The sequence below is a fragment of the Lonchura striata genome, chromosome 5, assembly GCF_046129695.1.
Source record: "Lonchura striata isolate bLonStr1 chromosome 5, bLonStr1.mat, whole genome shotgun sequence".
In the NCBI taxonomy this organism is placed as follows: Eukaryota; Metazoa; Chordata; class Aves; order Passeriformes; family Estrildidae; genus Lonchura; species Lonchura striata.
The window spans coordinates 32051519-32070583 of NC_134607.1; the positions used below are offsets into that span (position 1 = coordinate 32051519).

Here is a 19065-nt window from a genome sequence, read left to right on the forward strand (position 1 = left end):
CTCCTTGCCTGCCTTCCCAGGAGGCCCTGATCATACTCCATAAATTTGGCTCTCACGTGGTGAAACCTTTTTTATTTAATTTGAGCGAGTGGTAGGCTTTTTTACGTTTTTCTCAGCCTTAACTGTGACAACAACCATTGAGACTATGCACCTATCTCGATATTCTAGAAAAACTATTTCAGACAGACGTGAACCACCTATTTGTGGCTGCAAGCTGTCAACAGAAGTAACCTGCAAGAGAAATGTACACTTCAGCATCAGCCCACTTGCCACCTCAGAAATGCACGGCTTCGGTGGCTTCCTTTTCTGGGGCCATTTGAGATGCCTCTCATTCCCGCACCAACACTTAGCAGAGGATGCCAGCGAGGCTCGGGGTCGTCTACGAGCACAGCGCCCGCTCTGCCCGTGCAGCAGGGAGTCCCGCCGTGTGTCCGAGCCGGCTGGCGAGCGGCGGCCGCGCTCCGCACGCCGGCCGGGCCGCGGGGAAGGAGCAGCGCACCGGCCGCTGCCAGGGCCGGCAGGGCCCGGGCGGAGCAGCGCTGCCGAGGCTCCCGGGCCAGCCGCCGCCCCTGTGGCTGGGAGCAGGGCAGCCGAACCAGTGGAGCCGTGCGGTGCGCCGGGCTGCGGTGGGAGGCGCGGTCTTACGGCAGTCCCAGCGCAGCCCGCCCGACTCCGTCCCGGACACTCGCGGGTGGCTGCGCTCGCCGGGGCGGGCAGAGATGTTAGCCCGGCCCCAGTCCCGCCTCTGCCTCCGCCGGGAGCCGCTCGGAGCAATTCCCACGGCAACCCAGGCTCGACCCCCCTTCCCAAACCCCGCCCCTGCTCCCCGCCCCGCCGCTCCCGCCCGGCGGCCGCCGCCGGTCGGAAACAGTCCGTGTGTAAACTCGACGTGTCCGGAAAGGTGCGCGCCGCTCCCCGCCTCGCTCCGCGCCCGGCCGCGGGGCGCGCCCGCCGAGCGCGATGCTGGACCCTTCCTCCAGCGAGGAGGAGTCCGATGAGCTGCTGGAAGAGGAGCGGCGGGACGTGCTGGTGGCGGCGGGCGGCGGCTCGCCGCGCTCGCTGCCGCAGCCGGCCCGGGACTCGCGGGGCAGGGAGGCCGGGGCGGCACGGGCAGCCAGCCCCAGCCCTTCGGTGCTGAGCGAGGGCCGGGAGGAGCAGGAGCGCCTGCAGCGAGAGGAGCGGGAGAAGCGGCTCCGGCTGCAGCTCTACGTGTTCATCGCGAGGTGCATCGCGCACCCCTTCAACGCCAAGCAGCCCACGGACATGGCCCGCCGGCAGCAGAAGGTGAGCCCCCGCCGCCCCGCTCCCCGCCCCGCCGTGTGCGCCGTCCCCCGCGGGCCGGCCCGCGCCGTCCGGCCCGCCCGCCGCGCCGCTCCGGCCCGCAACAGGTGGAGCGGGGCCGCGGCACCGGCCGGGCACGGCGCGGGAGCGGCTGCCGCGGGGCTGGGTGTCTGCGCGCCGTGCCCGAAACACACCCTTTATCTAGGAATCCGTCAGTCACCGGGGGGAAGTCGTTTAAGTTTTTAGAGTTGCGCTCGAAGTCGCCGTGCGAAGGGCATGGGAGCGCAGGGAGCGGGCGCGCTGGGGCCGTTCTGCGGCGGAGGATGTATTCCTGCTTCTTGGCGGTGCCTGATGGGTGGAATTAAACCTTCCAGAGGTGCCTCCTGCCAGTGGCGTTCTGACCGTCTGTACTCAACCCGAGAAAATTAAGCCATAAAACACAGGTGAAAGAGAAAGCTATTTTATTTAATGTATTGTCGAGTGTGCTCTCTGTACGTAGAAACAATTAACGTGCGTTTTTGTGGTGAGAATGACCTTCTAACGAAGGTTGACCTAAGTTGTTCTCTGTGTCATGTACGTGAAAGAGAGCTTTTGAGAACTGGCAGGTGTGTGTAGGTATTTATGCTGATTCCCTCTTTGGGCTATTGAATAAATAGAACACATAAAGTTTTGGGTTAAGGCGCTACATTTCCAGATAACTACTTAAAAGCTCAGTTCTTGGAATGTTTGATCTAAAAAATTGGGGGTTTACTTTCAGTTTTGTAAACAAACAAACTCATCCAAAACAAAATAAACAAACAAAACCCCCATTCTACATCAATTTCTAGAAGGATAGTGATAGGACAGAAAAATTATTTAATTCTACTTGGCTTATATGATTTTGATACTTCCATATGTCTAAGTGTTTGTACAATCCAGTACTGAATGTTTTGGGGTATCTGAAGTATGCCTGCTGTAGGTAAGTGTGTTTAGTGAATTCTCAGACAAGTTAATGTGGCAACATGGTAGTAATAAGAAGATTGTTTCTGGAAGACTTTTATTTTTATTAAGCGTTAGGTACTTAAACTCTAGAGTCTGAATAGAGACATCTTGTAAACAGAAAGCCAAAGACAATCTGAAATAAATTTTTTCAACCCACTGGAAATTCCCTACCCAAACATGGAATCATCACAGAAATTATATTTTTAAGAGATACCTGGATCCATATGAGTGTGACTTCCTACTGGACAAAGCCAAAGCAGACTTGAAGTAGTGTTGATATCAGTTTAGGTTTAAGCAGGAGGCTGAGAAGCCTCCAGGGATGAGATCTCACAACCTGTCTGTGTGACCTGCTCTACTTCTCCATTGCTCCCCTCTTGATTAAATTTTCCTAATCAGTTTCCAAGTTACAGCTTGTGGCCATCAATTGCAGAAGATACTGAGCATTTAGAAGTTCTCACTGATCTAAGTCACTAAGTATAGGAACTGTTTTAAAAATAACTACTGTAGTAATTATTTTTATTAAGAAAATGTATTAAAAGAGATTACTGATGTGCAGCAAATGCAGAAATAAAACTGTTGTGAATTTAACTATGAGCAATGAACAGACTGACAAAATTGACTCGATAGCTCTTGCTAATTACTATTTTTAAGTGAACTCTGGAATTTGCATTAATTGCTGTATGTACAAAATTACTTTTGTCATATATAGGAATTTAGCTGCACAACAAGGATGGCTTGTCTTATTCTGGTCAGTAAATAGTGTTTTTAAATAAGACGTAACACAAAAAATAAGTCTTTTGAGGAGATTCACTTCTGTCTAGACGTAACGAAATGCACATAACCACCCTTCCTCTTGCTCAGTTTTGGATATATTACCCAGTAAATTATTACATGTAGGGTAATAGAACTGGTCATGAGTTTTGAGAGTTTGGAGAACCTGCTTTGATAGTTTGGGATTGCTGAGAGCTGTCTGAAGGAGCCCTCTTTTATGTCTAACTTCTGTTCTCTGCGCTGCACTGTGGCCCTATGTCAGCTTTGCGAATGAGAGTGCAATGAAAGTGTCCTGAAGGAGGACACTTTTGGAGGTGTGACAGGTGGACTGGAGAAGAGATGACTGAGGGGGGACCTTATCAATGAATATAAGTATCCTAAGGGAGGATGTCAAGAGGATGCTCTTACTGCTGCAGAATAGTAAGACAAGAGACAGCAGGTAGAACCTGATGCACAGAAGTTGCACCTGCATATGAGAAAGAACTTCTTTACTGGAGTGAGAGGAAGATCTTCTTTACTGTGATTGCACACAGGAGCAGATTGCCCAGAGAGGCTGTGGAGTCTCCCTGACTGCAGATATTCAGGAACCATCTGGATGCAATCCTGTGCCATGTGCTCTGGGATGACCCTGCTTAAACAGCAGGGTTGGACCAGATGAACCACTGTTGCCCTTCCAACCTTACCCATTATGTGATTCTGTGACTCATATTCTATGGGATAAAAGTCTGTCTTATTTCCTGAATTAATTTTCTATCTGCTAAGATAGGATACGGATATGGACTTGATCTCTTGCTCTTTTGCTTCAGTTCTCACTTGTGTGACAGCATGTGGCTGGCTGTCCACTGCGAGCTGGCCCGAGGTTCCTTACCTGTGTTATGCAACAGGAGCTGTTAGCTTCAGCACCCTGTCCATCATGGGTTATCCGTGGGCTATCCAGGATACGGTTTAGAATGGGAACCTATGATACTGTGGCGTTTCAGCTTGTGAACTCCTTGTAGTGCTTTTGCACCAGCAGTCTTTCAAGAGCCTAATAATAGTATCCACCCTGCTTAAGAGCAGAAGTAATTTGTTCTTTCTGCCAGTTCATTTGGCATATTGCTGAGCAAATATTGAGGAATGCAGTTTGCTTCCTTTTTAATGTGGAACATATTATCCAGTTAGGGAACAAGATGGAATTCATATATCAAGTATCTTTAACTGCCTTGTAATATCAGTAAGGAAATGGGTTACAGTATGGCTGGCTTTTTATGTTCTTGCTTTAGTATCAGATTAACATGTACTATATGTTATCTTGAAACCACCATACTTAAGGACTCTGTTATACTAATTAAAGAATTTTGAATGCAGGCAGTGTTTCACTCCTCTGTTGTCCTTCCTTCTTTTTTCTCGCTAAGTAAAATTAGCTCTGCTGTATTGTGATAGATAAGGTTAACTAAAAAAGAAATTCAAACTTTAAGAAAAAACAAGAACTAGCATAATTTGCCAGAGTCCATCAATTCCTTTTTCTCGCTTTTAATGATAAAGTCAACGTAATTTAGCCCAGGGTTTGCTAAATCACATACTTTATAATATGGCTCTGTTTTTTTTTATTAGTCTCTAGGATGAATATGTGATAGAAATACTCTTTTTTAACTGTTCAGAGTTAGTTGATTACCTGCTATTATATCCTAACTTACTTTGGTTGCAGGTAGATTATTGATAGAGAAGGTGGAATAGTCAAATATTGGAGGTGTGGAACTGAAGCATAGTGTTATTTTTTGAGGTGAGGTAGCATGTCCTGATGAAGATGGAGTTAGCTCTACAGAGAAGGCCTAGTTTATTTAGTTACATATATTCAATAGATATTTGTGAACATTTAGTCGTGTATTTTCCACCTTGCAGAGAAATATTGATGCATCATCACATATTGTTCTTTTATAAAGCAAATTTTGTCTGTCGCTGGTTTAGAGAAAGTCACTTCTTTGTAGCAACCACTTTCTTATGAGTTCCCTCAAACATATTTTACCCTCAAACATAGTTTTATTCTTCTGCCTCTTCACTTCTCCTTGTTTCTAGTCCCAACAAAAGAGAAGACAATTGTTAACTAAGCCCATTCCTCTTTCTTCTGTTCTCCTACTGCAGCCAGACTAAATCTTAAACCACCAGATTGAATTTGTCCATAGAATAAGATGTATTGGAAGGAATTCACTTGTCACTGTCTTCCATCAAGGGAAAGTGCTGTATGTGAACATATATATATGAATATATATGTGCTGAGTCAGTGATTAGATGATGACCCTGGTAACTGCTGTTTGTACTAATCAGTTGTACACCCTTATGTACCCACCCAGTTTTACTCAGTGAGTGTACAGAACCAGGGGGTTCTGTATCTGGGAGGTGAATCAGAGTTAAAGTTCCTGGGGAAGGAAGGAACAGCAAAATGCTACAATTAACTCACCAAAAAAAAAAAAAAAAAAAAAGTTTTCTGTTTTTCCTGTTTTTCTTTTTCAAAATCCAAGAAAGGGAGAAGAAAATCCAAGACTAAGGGAGAAGTAGCACTCCTAGACTAAACAAGATTTTTTTAATGTATGAAAGGCTTAGTGCATCAAAGCTGTTAATTCAAGTCTTGCTTTCGTAGGTGATAGGTATTACAAATAATTGATCTGGCCATGTAGAATTCATAACTGAGTTTACTTCCTGAATACTTAATGTCGTATTTTCCTTCAATTCCTTCTCTCCTTCCAGCTACTAAATCATGAGTAGATCAAAAGCATTGACTTCTAGCTAATTCTCAAAAGTAGGAGCAGTAATCAGTAATTTATTTTCATCTGAATTTGGTGCATTCATTCTTTTTTCTTTCTTGGACTTCATCTGCAAAGGAGAGGTTTATAATGATACATGTTCACTACATAACACTGTCAGGAAATACTGTTTATGGGGATAGACTTCATTCTCTGGATTGCAGTTTTATTCCCAATGTTTGTCTCTCTTCTGTCTCAAGCCCTGTATCTCCTTGCTTTTGAGCTGATGATGTGTATCTGCTTATTTATTGGCTAAGCATGTCTTGGGAAAGAAAAATTGTCTCTTGTCCTCTGAACATGCTTCATTATATGTTGCTTTCTGCACTGCTAAGGTAGCAAGGAGAATACATCCAAAACAAATTGTTTTCAGAAACTCTAGACACATTTCAGAGAAAAAACATAGCTATAAAACTTGTTCATCTGGTCAAAATTCTGCTAAAGATCTTTCTAGGAACATGTCTTCCAATGTACCTTCATTGCTTACAAATATCAGTTCTTTTTATGGTGTTTTAGAAAGTCATTTTAAATCAAGTTTATTTCATTATTTTTCCCCATAACACCATGACACCTGGTCATTGAGCTCTAAGCTGTGTATAGTTTTTATTTTAAATCAAATGAGCATAGAGAGTTCTGGTAAATCCTGTCAAAACCCATAATATGGTAGCCTGCATACCTGTCTACATGTTGAGACAAGGTTATTCACAAATAAGTCTTTCTACCCTTGTGAGAACCAGCTGTTTGGGGAAGAAGTTGGTTTTGCCTGCATTAGGGAAGTTGCTCCCCCTGGGCAATTGAATCAGCCATGGCTGAAGAAGTACTGAAGGGTGATGAGAGAAGCAAAGCCTCCTATTAACTAGCGCCACTTCAGAAATGACAACCCATCAGAGTTGTGTTTTAATCTTAAATTCTTCTTCTGCCCTACCAGCTCAGCATTGATCTGTGTGGTTGTCCAGAAGCTGGTGGTGTGCTGGGAAAACCACGTATTGGTAAACAGCTGTGTAATGAAGTGAATGTGTTTGGACAGTCTGCACACCTGGTCTACTATGATGAAAAATTTATCACTCTCTTCTTTTGCCTGCTTTGTTTTTGTTTTCACTGCCTATTTTACCTATAATTACCTTTGAAATTTGAGTAGTTATTATTAGTGGATGGAACTTTTTTTTTTTTCTGAATGCATGACCTCAGGTTGTTTCTTTTTTTCTGTCACCCACACAGTTTGACAAATATGTTAACTCTGTTGGCAAGTACCCAATTTAATGTGCCTGTGGAAGACTAGTTATTAGGGTTTTTTTTCTACAGGGGAGCTGACGAGAGGAAAGTTTGAAGGATCAGTTGATTGCCACCCTGTCTTCAGAGACTGTAAGGGGGAATTGTCTGGCTGGGCTGCCTCACATTTCTAACCCTTTGCAGTTGTTATTCTCACATTGTATTTTGTGTATCTAAACTGCTGAAATTGGTGATTGAGAAGCAGAAATACAAAATCAGCTCATCTTGTCTTTAATACTTTCTCAGACATCATCTGTGAAATATACTCATTGATGCTGTGGAATAACAAAGCTGGAGAAAATACTTTTTTCCCCTCTGAACTGCACTTCTTTACATGCCTGAGGCGCAATATATCAAAATATCAATTACTACATGCTGTCTTTAACTGTACACTATTGATGAAACAGAAAATACTGTTTGGTTGCTAGTTGACTATTCATTGAGCAATGTATTTCTGTAATAGCAAATTTTCAGTTTTTCCCCCTTGCTCCCCCATGCAAACCTGTTGTTACCAGTTCATGTTTGGGAACACTACTAACCAATTGCTTTTCCATTTTCATGCTGGTTATTAGAGTTGGTTTTTCTCTTTCTGGCTTTGTACCGTTTCTTTTTAATACTGGTGAATATTATCCTGAAGTTGCTTTCAGTATGTATTGGTTTGCTTTTTTAATGTACCTTTGTATTTGTGTTATAGTCTCCCATTATCCTTGTTTTTTCCTTGTGTGTAGATGTCCCTTACTTTGCCAGCTTAAAATATCTCTGCCTCCTGCTGCTTCCCTTGCTACAAGTGGAAAGCTAATAGCTCAGGGACAAGACTTGCTTTATTGACTGGAGAGTTATCCTTAGAGGAAGATGGGATGGTGTGTTTGTTGTCTGCTAGGAAAGTGCCTGGCTCACCACCTCACCTCTGCTCATTGAGGGATATGTTTTGGGGGGCTTGTCTTTATGCCTTGATTCTGGTTCTGTATTTAGTTGTACTGAGCCCCATTTAGTATGTTACTCTCTTTGAACCAGGTATCAGTCTCTAAGGCTTTTAAACCTTTAATCCTCAAGTCAGTTTTCATATAGGGTTTTTTTGGCATATTAGCTGCAAACATGCCTCCTATATTTCTTTCCAAGGTACTCCTCTTGCTGCCAGCTGATGGCAGTGGCATGCACAGGTCTGGCACTCGGACTTCTTCTTTGACTTCTGGCTCTTGCCATTCAGGATGGGAGGCAGGGTGAGGAGCAGAGTCTGCTGAAGTCCTTCTCATTTGCCTAGTGCCTGTCTCCAGTGCCCACTTCTGCCTAGAAATGCTGGCACTGAATTGAAAGCAGCCCAGTTCTTGTGTGCTGCAGCTGATTCCCAGGTTTCAGAATAGCAGCTGTGAAAAGGCAGTTTTCAGTTTGTTGCTGTGTGTGGGAAACTCTGAGCAGCAGAAGAGATAGTGTTTGCATGTCAGTACCAGGCTGCATCAGCTTAAGCTTGCATTTTGAAGGTTATTTTCTCAGACATAAGCATTAAAGTCTTTTCATTTTGTATTTAAAACTCCCTAGAAGTTGATGGTACTTGCTCAATAGAATTTATTTCTGGTCCTTATTTATTTTTCAGTGAGGAGATAAAGCATATGCTTCTTTTAAAGTGTGACTGCTTGTATGCATGAGTTCAGGAATGTTCTTGAGTGTTTTTCCTGTCAGGAAGGGGAAAAGCATTAATTAACAGCATTGTGAAGAATGAACAGAGCTACAGTGAGTACTTCTTTAAATATGTGATCTGGTGAATCAAAAGTAGAAAAAGAGAAGGTGATTATGCAACAATTTTTCTGCAACTTTGTTTCCATTTCTTTCCTCAACCATTAATTATTAATTTATGTTCAATTGTCTTGTCTGTGCAGTTTTAGAAATAGAGGCTGGCAGTTTCTGTGTGATGAAAGTGCTGGAGGGATACTCTAAGTGATAGACACAAAATGAATCCTTAGTAGACTTGTTTGGGCCATAGCCAAGGATGTGGAAGAAAGGACAAATACACAGGGCATAAATGAGACTTTGGAAGAGATAGTATAGGTCTACAACGATTAGAGGAGAGGTAGCCAACAGTGATGGAGAGTTTCATGGACTAAGTTTAGAAGGTGTATGGAAAAGAATTAATTTTGGAGTAGAGTAACTGTTCAGCAAGGATAATGACAAAGTTAAAGAGGAATGAATTTGTAGCAGACAAATCCATTGGTCATGAGAGTTATGCTTTTCAGTATCAAACAGGAATGAAGGAGGAATATCTTTGGAGGCGAGTTTGCAAGAAAGAGATTGGTCTAGAAAAAAGCATAATGATTAAACTGGTAAATAAAGGAATAGTCTCAAAATCTATGCTAGTGTAATACTAGGGCAAAGAACAGGGCAAAGAGCTCGTGAGAAAAATGGTATGCAGAAGTTGGACTGCATGAAAATCGAAGCAGTAGCATATAGTGCACTGGGAAAACTTTTTTTTTCTTGCAGAAAGTTGGAGTTGTTTTATATGTTTAGGTTTTTCTAATGGTGAATTCATGAGTTTTCTTTTTCTAAGAAAAATTCACCTTCGGGCAGTCTGTGCTGAATGTTTATCTTGCTGCCTTTTGCTGGGAAACATCACCAGTTTTTGCCTAGTGCTCATAAATTCCTTGATTTATTTGCAAACTACGTATTCTGAGGCCTTGTAGCAAGGTTATTTCTTACTCAGAAGTGTTCTACAAATGTTTTTCCACTCCAGCTATTTAATACATCAAATACATATTATTGCTAAAATATTAATATTGGCGATTTAATTTTTTTATTGGTTTGACCTCCTTATGGATGGATCATAGGCAAAGAGAAGAAATAAAAAAAGTAAGAGGTTGTTTGGTATAGGTCTGATATTAAATCATCTTAGAAATCAGTTCCCCTTTCTCTTCCTTCCTATGGTGTCATTAAAAGGCCGAGGGTTTTTCAGTCTTTTACCAGTGGGGATTTAAGAGTAAATAGTGGTGTTACGTGGAGATAGAAGTTAACAAACTCCATTAGAATTTTTCTTTTTGTAGTGATCTTCAGCTAGCTGTTGGAGTATTTGCCTGAATGGACACTTAGATTCTCCTTGCGGTGACTTAAGTCCAAATGCAGTATTGTTTTCATAGTCACACATGTGCTTTACACAGTAGAGATTCTGAGCATACTGGGACAAGGTTATGAAGTAGCTAGATGTGTTTTAGTTTAAATATTCTGACAATTTTTTGTATGACTTTGGGTTCTTTTTAGCATACTTATCTCCCAAATTAATTTACTTTTAAAACACTACTTGAGATTAAGGCCAGCTTTTAAAGTTGTCATTCTCTGCCATCCAAGTTTTAAGGTACTTAATGTTCCCAGGTCTTTTACTGTGGTAATAAATGTTATAAAATTATATAAATGTTATATAAAGCTATATAACTTTATATAAAGCTATTATAAGACTAGCGATGCTTTGTGAATATAAGCCTTCTGTTTTATTACCTGGAATATAAAAACCCAAATATCCTACAGTGGAAGGCTGAAAATTACAAGATCCAGCTGTGCGTGCATATATATTGATGTATTTTGCTCATGTGTTGCTGTAGAGGAAGTGTTGTTCTTAACTGTGTAATGTAAAGCTAATCTGTTTGTTCTGCAGATCAGTCACCCACTGATAGCAGACTGTGCCAGTATTTTTGTGTGTAGCTCTCTCAGACACCCTGATTGTAGGATGTACCTTACAGAACTTCTGTAAGGGGACAGAGGAAAATTTGTCTCCTATTTGCCCCACTACCCATAGCCTGGGGTGGGGAATTTTTAAAACCTCTTCCTTGCTGAATCACCCAAAAGGTCAGTGGCATGCTGTGAACAGAGCTGCTGCTGCCTTTGCTTGACTCTTCCTTAAACTTTAATAGGAAGCAACTGAATTACACCAGTCTTTCTGCTGCTTTAATATACCTTACTGTCTGTAGAAGAAAAACACCATGTAAGAAAGAGAAGTATAATTTATTTAAAATAATAAAATTATTCAGATTATTACTAAACATCTAGCTGTTTTATGTGTTCTGGATATTTAAATTCTAATGGTTTATTAACCCATCGATTGCTGACAACATTTGCTCAAAACTCAGTCCAGAATGGCCTTCAAGAGGCCACAGAAGCATAATAAAAGCAGCAAACTGGGTAAAGCCTCCATACATGACCCTCTTGCTGTATTACAAGCTGTGTATGTTACAAGTGCACTTAACTATAGAAAGCAGCACAAAAGGGTAGGAGACTGTACAGGCTGGCAGGTTTTGTTTCACTGTACAGATACACTTTTCTGGTGTCACACTGCTTGCCAGTGTAGACGTGACTTCAGAGAGTCAGAGAGATTTAATATACTGCAATTAATACACAGTCAAGAAAGAGAGATGGAACCTAAATGAGATAAATAGCACAAGAGGGACACAACAGTCTCCTTTCTGAGCCATTAAAGCAGGACAGCATATGCAATGCAAACATAAAAACAGCTGAAATAACAAAGTAATAAAAGTCTTGCTATGTCTGAAGTTAATTAGGGGCAACAAACTGCCCCTAATTACTGAAAGTGTGGGATCCTCAGCAAAGCTGCCTGGGATACTAATTAAAAGAACTGATTATAAGAAATAGAATGAATAATTAATGACTAAGAAATAATTTTCAAGAGTATCTTCAGAGAGCAATGAATGTGCCCTTGGAAAATATTGTGACACACTGAGCCATCCACTGAATCTAATCCTGCAGATAGACCTGAACTGATTGCAAGTTTGCTCTGCTTATGCTTTCTAGTGTTGAGGCAGGGACTAATAGGGGCAGAATGACAGGTAAAATAGGAATAGTATTCCCATTTCAATATCAAATGCTCTCTTCAATAGACTTAAATGTAACTTCAATAGAACCTGCTTATGAAATATGCCAACATTGTCTATTTTGTTTTAATAGTTGGCTTTGCAATAGTTCGCTGCTCACAGAGCTGGGAGAGGTCTTTGGTGCTTGCAGAGGCCCTCTGGGTAGCATCCTCTGTGTTGATTAGTAGCACGTGTGTATGTAGCAACTGTTGGCTGTCAAGTGTATGGGCCACCAAATGGACTGTGATATTTCAATGTTCTTGAAAAAACAGCAATATGGAAATGAGGTCTGACAGAATAAAAATTGAAAGTTTAAAGATTTATCTGCTTCTCAAGCTCAATTAATAAGACTTTTTTCTCCTAAGAAGTTCTTTAAAGGGGCTAATCAGGGGTAAAGTTTTATCCAGGCATCTGTTTGGGTATTCCCACCTAATTGGCACTTCTTAATTTATTAATGAGAACTGTTTTTAATAGCCTTAATCCTCAATTACATTTACATATATATAAAAATTGAGAATAGGAATAAATAAAAATGAATACATGGAAGCATTAAACTCAAGGAGCAATTTCCTATACTGATTCTAAGTCTCTGCTGGAGGCTGAGATGGGAGGCTTCAGGTACCCCAGAGTGCTGGGGTGCACATGAAGAGGACATAGGTCTTGAAGTAGGCTGGACAATCAACCCACTGCTGTGTGATGTCCATCTAAGACAAGCATGATATTTAAATCTCAATGATTGTTCTGTGGTCATTGTAGTGAGTCCCTCTTTATGTGGGATTCATGTTCACAGAGGGAGCAACCCCAGAACTGAAATACCCATGTCCTTTGTAGTGTCTTTTAGTTGTTCTGAGCTTCAATAGATTCATCAGGATGTCCTTGGTCCCATAAGTTTTTGTGTTGCAATGAATTGATTAGTATCTGTGTGGTCCCATAAGGTTGTATGCTGTAACTCTGGATGTGTTCACATCCTGGAAGAAGGATGTGAGTGCTCCTGTGTGCTCCAAGTGAGACCATGATCCATGGCAGAGGCAAGCAGGGAAGAAATCGATAGGTACTATGGAAGGGGATTAGAATGAGTGCTGCACTGCATGAAATGATCTCATTGGTTTTAAAGCTATGCATTAAGTATAAAATACTGAAATAGAAGTTACTTAATACTACTACTTTTTCAGAAATGTATTTTTATTTGCTCTGTTTATTGTAGTAGAACTTGTACATTGCCATTTAATTTCTTTAAAAACAAACATCACACACTCCCAACTCCCTAAACCAAGCCAACAAATCCAACATCCCAAACCCTGCAGATTTGTATTTCTGCTTTGGCTTTTGTAGCTTTTTCAAAGACAAGACTCCTAAGCCTTGTATTAAGGAAGCAAAGATGTTCATATGAATTGTGTCAATAGTAAAGATTTTATTTTTTTATTAATCCTGAGCTTTTGGAATTGATCTGATTTCCTGGGCCTAGTCAGAGTTCATTCTGTTGAAATGAATACACTGAATTTCTAGTATTCTATTTCTGCTTTTTAAGTTTTACAGGTGTAAGACTTTTGCTTGGTTTTTTGTACCTTGGCTGCAGTCATTTGCTTTGGAAGCATATGTGTTCTCAGTGTGAAGGATAATTTATTTTCCTAATTTGATTGAATTTGCAAGTTTTTTCCTATAGTGGAAAAATAATGAGTCCAACAGGAACAGAGCTATCTCAATTATGTCGTTTAAAAAAACAGTAAGTAAAAATTCTCCTTCTGTACTGCACAACTGTAGAGATAGTGCTTACCTTGTACTCGGTCTGACTTTAGCGAGGCTACAGAGCAGCCAACACAGCCATCATAAGTCACTTTTCGGGGAAAAAAAAAAAAAATTGATCTATTTTATTTTTAGTAGCAATGTGGTCAGGCTGGAACAGCTGCTTCATATCGGTGGTCAGACTAACACTGCCTCAGTCAGTGCTAATAAGATAAATGGGGTAATGCCTATTGACTGTAGTAGCTGGAGTTATATGTCTGCTCAGAGATTGAGTGAGGAGCTGCAGCTCTGAGCAATACAGATGGTCAGTGATGCAAATCCATTTCAATCTATAGTGCTGGAGAGCCTGGAGAATGAACAGAATTGCATAATAACATCAGAATAAGATAGGTAGCCTCTAACCTTTGTTTTCTGAAAGGCTGAAGTATTCAGGGAGAAAATCAGTTGTTTTGTCAGTGGGGTGAACCCATCCTTGGACAGGACGTGCATCTGTGTGTGTAAAGCAGGTATCAGATAGCATGTACTCATCACAGTAAAAAAACAGTACTTAAGGAACCAAAATTGAAAACTGTCTGAAAATACTAGTAAGTTGCTTGCTAATTTTGAGCCTAATAATTTTAAGTCAAATAAATGAAATAATATGTTGGCTTTTTTTTTTTTTTTTCTGTTGCAAGTAAATAAATTTGTGCAATCAATGCAGAAGAGTGAGAAAGATCAAGATGAACTAAACTAATCCTGTTTTGAGGAGGATTTGATTGTCTGAGTTAGGGACATCATTTCTGATGCAGTAGCTTCTAAACTGTTTAATGTGTGTATTTGCAAATTGTGTTATTACAACTTAGGAAACTAGGAAACCAAAATAAGAGCTTTTTTTGAAAGGTGGCACAGATAGGAGAGCTGTAGATTTTCCCTCAATGTATTGTGTGAAAACCAGTATTTTATCCCCCTGCCAGTTCACAAAATTCTTTTTGAATCACCAGATATTTACCAGGGGACACATCTGCTGCCAGACAGCTCTGCTACTGTATTTGTGCCTTTGACAGAACATGTAATAATCCAGGCTAACAAAGCTGCTGTGCCTCAGGTATACCAAGTAAACATGCTGGAAAATATCATGGCTGAATGGAATTTGGATTGGCTGTAGGATGGAAAGATGATTTTGCAAAATTATTGCAAAGCTGATTAATGTATTCAACACACAGACAAGTTACTGTGTAATGTACTTGAACTGCAAATGGGAGGGGACCTCCTGGGTTGAGTCTCATGTCCAAAAATAAGGTATCTTTTCTCTTTGATAAGAAGGTGAAGTTTCACTTAGTAAGTATCACTACTATTTTTCCTTACTCTAATAGTTGTGAGACTTTTGTTTCCCAGACAAATGCATTTGCAGGTTTGGTTTAGATTCTGTCAGCTCTGCCCGTCAGCTGTAATAACAGCTTTTCCTATCTGAAGGATTTAGTAGAGGATGGCATCTCGTTCTGCTATATGAAACAATCCAAGGTCTGAGCCATCCATCAGGCAATAGTTTCTCTTCTTTTCTGACTGTCCAAACTGCTTTTATCTGTACGTTTTGCAGCTGGAATTAATGCCCCCTTGTTCTCATGTTACATGAACATGATGCCTGGAGTGTGCTAAGGCAGTGCATTTTAGTCTTCAGCTCAGAGAAGCCAAGGAGAACAAAAATATTGCAGAACTTCTTGTGAGTCCTGGCTTGAAGTTTGGGATGCTGAATTTCACCCCATTTCTGTTACCACAGCTTCTGGGGTGGCTGTTTTCCAGTACATCTTTATATCCAGTATGTTTTTTTTAATCAGCTCTGTGTGCTAGTGCATCCCAGCCCTGAATGTCAATATCAGTCTTCAGATTCAGAATATTTGTAGTCATGTTCCTGTTCTCGCTGTCATAACAACATAGAAACAATGTATTTTATGGTCAGTTTTCAGCTACCTTTCCTTCTATTTCTCCTTTAATGGTTACCTTCACATTTTTTGGTGTCATTTTGCCGTGTGTGGCAGTATCTCTGCTGCGTAACTGTTGTCTAGATAAGATCTACAACATTCTTCTAGCCAGAATGCAAGAATAAAAAGACTTGATTTTTTAAATCTTTTAGATAACTGTGGCAAATCAGTGGCTTTTTAATCCCTCCTATTCTGGGTCAGCTATTACTCCTTACCCTGATTCTAACCTTATTTTTATATCCTTGTCCTATGGAGTCTATACTTCTCTGCATATAGAAACCTGCTGCCCTCTTTTGGGAAGGAGGATACTTTGGTCGATGCTGGATAACTTTCAGACTGTTCTAAAGAGTTTGAACACTGGTTTATTCAGATCTCTCAACTCTTCAGATTACTGAATTGACTAGCTCCTCTTAATTCCTTGACACAGAGAATAAATTACCACTTCTCAGTTTCCAGGCTAAAGAGATCTTCCTGACAAAGTGCAAACTGCTGAGACCAGATTTGTGTTCAACAACCATGCCTATCAGCAAGCTTTCAAAATAATTAAGTACTGTGGTGATAAAGAACAAGACGTGTTCAGTGGCACAATTTGTATGAATTCACTTGCAGTGTTGCTGTGTTCTAATTTGTTTTTATGCCAACTGCCATCAATAGGCTTGAGTTCCTGGTTGTCCAGTAAAGTTCTAAAAAGGCTGTTCCTGGCATTCTGCCCTGGCCACATTTGGCACACTGCAGAGCAGAGTTTCCAAAACATCTGTTAGGTCAAGCGTTTTGTTGACCACAGGAGATTAAATGGTTGGGACATACTGATTTCTCTATAGAATCTGTCTATACTTGTGAATTTTCACTGTACTTTTGCATATGACTTGAATGCTTGTAGCAGTCATGTATAGCATGAATAACAGCAGCATTTGGAGTTAATCCTTCCCTCTAAAATATTGAGCCAGTGTTTTTGTTTTACAGCCCATTGGCATGTATATACACGAGTTCTCTGTGCAATAAAAAACATGGACTGGTGTTTCCTTCCTAACTTTCCTTACTTTGATACCACAACTTTGTGGTTGAATAGTGCACAAGAGTGAGTTACTTATGGTCCTATGTCATCTTTTATTCTGCCTGTAGTGTGGTAATTGAGGCATCTCCCAGCACTGGAAAGCTGCAAGGAGACTTGGCCTGTCGGCCTTACTCCCACTCATCACTTTTAAGTAATAATTTAGGAAAAACCGTTACAAAGTATATACTGTGAATTTTTCTGAAGGTCAGTCATTTTTTCTGTGCTTCTTAAGAATGGTGCTTGTGCTGGGGACCAAGTGAATCACTTTGAAAGTCTTATTCTTGTTCCTGTGTGGTTTAATTGCACAAAGTTAAGCAAACCTCATTCACCACAACTCTTCCACTTCTCACAGTCCTCAACTGTACTGGATTTTATGGAATAGCATATATGTCTTTTGGTTTAGGCTTTCCTTGCCTGGTCCTTTGCACCAGAAGGAAGAAAAGCTTTGGAAAGGAGAAAAAATTCCTGTCAAATTAAGTTGGTAGTCTCAGTAGAACAGTGGAGAACTGAGAGTTAGAGGAAGGAATAAGCTCTCTCTCTGGAAGCTCTGCTTTTTGTATGCTTCAGTCCTTCATCATTATGCCTTCTGTGCAGAACAGGAAGAATATCAAAGTATTGCCCCTCTATTGTAACTTTGAAAATAATAGAAATACTGAAAGTTGGGCTCTGTCTGAAGTTTGGAAAGGAAATTACATCTCTGGAATATCAGACTACCCCCTAGCTTACAGTGCAGTAGCTATGTGGTAAGTGTCAGCACAGTTCGTGTGACATGTACATAATCACTGTGCCATTTTTTTTTCTGTGACAGTGCAAGGGATGGACATCAGGAATCCTGTTCTCCTGCCTTTTAGTTAGATACATAAACTACCAGTGCAGTGTGTACCAAAGTTTTCTGAGGCAGCTTTTGCAGGATTAAAGATAAGAATTTACTCCTGACTTAAACTGGGAAGGCTGGGAGGCTTTCAGCCAACTTCCTTTAATTGTTTCCTTCAAACATCTGATCTTATCTGGTCTGCAGTCATGTTATTAAAAATGTGTGCTGTCCTGGAGCCACTTAACCTTTTTCCCTTTGCCTGTCTGCTATGCCCTGCTCAGATCCTGGCCTTCAGGGGACTTGAGCAGGGCAACTTCTGTGGTTCAGTGGGATTTTGCACAAGTACATTCTCTGTGAATATATTGTGAAGTTGTAACTAAGCATTTATGGTAAGAAATAGCTTTAAGACTATTTTATCTTTTTTTTTTTTTAATTTTGTATTTTTTTTTTATTTTTATTTTTAAGAAGGGAACAAAAAAATTGGTCACACCACTAAGCTCTAATTAGAGTAGCTTTAGAGAGACCTGCTTGATTCGCCTTTTGAGCTCTGCTCTGTCAGGTAGGTTTTGATCAAATGCTTTCCTGCCAGCATTCAGTTGTTAGCATTCAGTCTAAGTTAGTCACCAGTGAATCATGGTCTGTGATACGGTCCAGGTCCCATTGCTCTAGTTCTTTTCTTTTTATTGATTTCAGTCTTATTTTCATTATTGTCTTGGTATCTTACTGTGTGCTTCCTAGTGCTTTTATTTTGTAGCTTTTCAGAATGAATGTCCATGAGTCATGATTTGAAATAAAATGCTAATAATGACATTATGCAATACTTTGAAATAAGCATTTCTGAGATTGTTCCTTTCAAGTGGTAGACTTTGAGAAAAATTATACCACTCTGCAATGATAAGGCAGTAGGAATTAGAAAAAAAGAACGGGCTGGTAAACTTTAACATTTTAATTTAAATACCTCATTCTTGAATAGGTTTCCCAGCATCAGGAAGAATGAGAAAATTTTCTTGGCCATTTCCTTTAAGCAGAAATTAAGAAATTAAATCATAATTGGTGCAAAGTTAAAAAGATATAATTATATATATACACAGATCTGAACAATGGCTAAATAGTGTTGTGTCCCCTTTCCCTATGGGTTTCTGTCTTTAAGTGTGCAAATGTTAAATGCTAACTCCACCAAGTTGTCCAGAGGGACGTAAGATAGTATGGCCATGGAGCCAAACATTGGTAAATTAGAGCATGACCTATTGTGATATGAAAACTTGCCAGGTTTTAACTGTTTCTATTCAGCTGTTGGGTCTATAGTTCTGGGATTCTTTCTAAGCTGAGAGATTTCTACATTCCCCTTTGTTTGAGTGGTTTCCTTCTCCCTGGAAGTAGTACTTTTTCAAGACCTACTGATGAATGTGGGAAACACTTCTGATAGAAATTTATGTGTCCCTTGTCTTTTCTTACCTTTACAACTCTCTTTACCGTTCTCTTGAAAGTGAGATGATGGAATGCAGCTGCAACTGAAGAAGTTTCATTATATTCTTTGCAGAAGAACAACTCCCATCCTCACTGCTTTTTTTTT

At 40.5% G+C, this 19065-nt stretch overlaps 1 protein-coding gene across 6 annotated transcripts in view; it reads left to right on the forward strand.

Moving 5' to 3' along the window:
* The first annotated feature begins 830 nt into the window (after positions 1-830).
* Positions 831-19065, forward strand: part of CADPS2 (calcium dependent secretion activator 2) — a 282332-nt gene continuing 264097 nt past the window's right edge. For all 6 annotated transcript variants that reach the window (XM_021553475.3, XM_021553479.3, XM_077783432.1 and 3 more), the window contains exon 1: positions 831-1284. In XM_021553475.3, coding sequence (XP_021409150.2) covers positions 961-1284 — 324 coding nt within the window. In that variant the 5' untranslated portion in view covers positions 831-960. The remainder of the gene's footprint in view (positions 1285-19065) is intronic.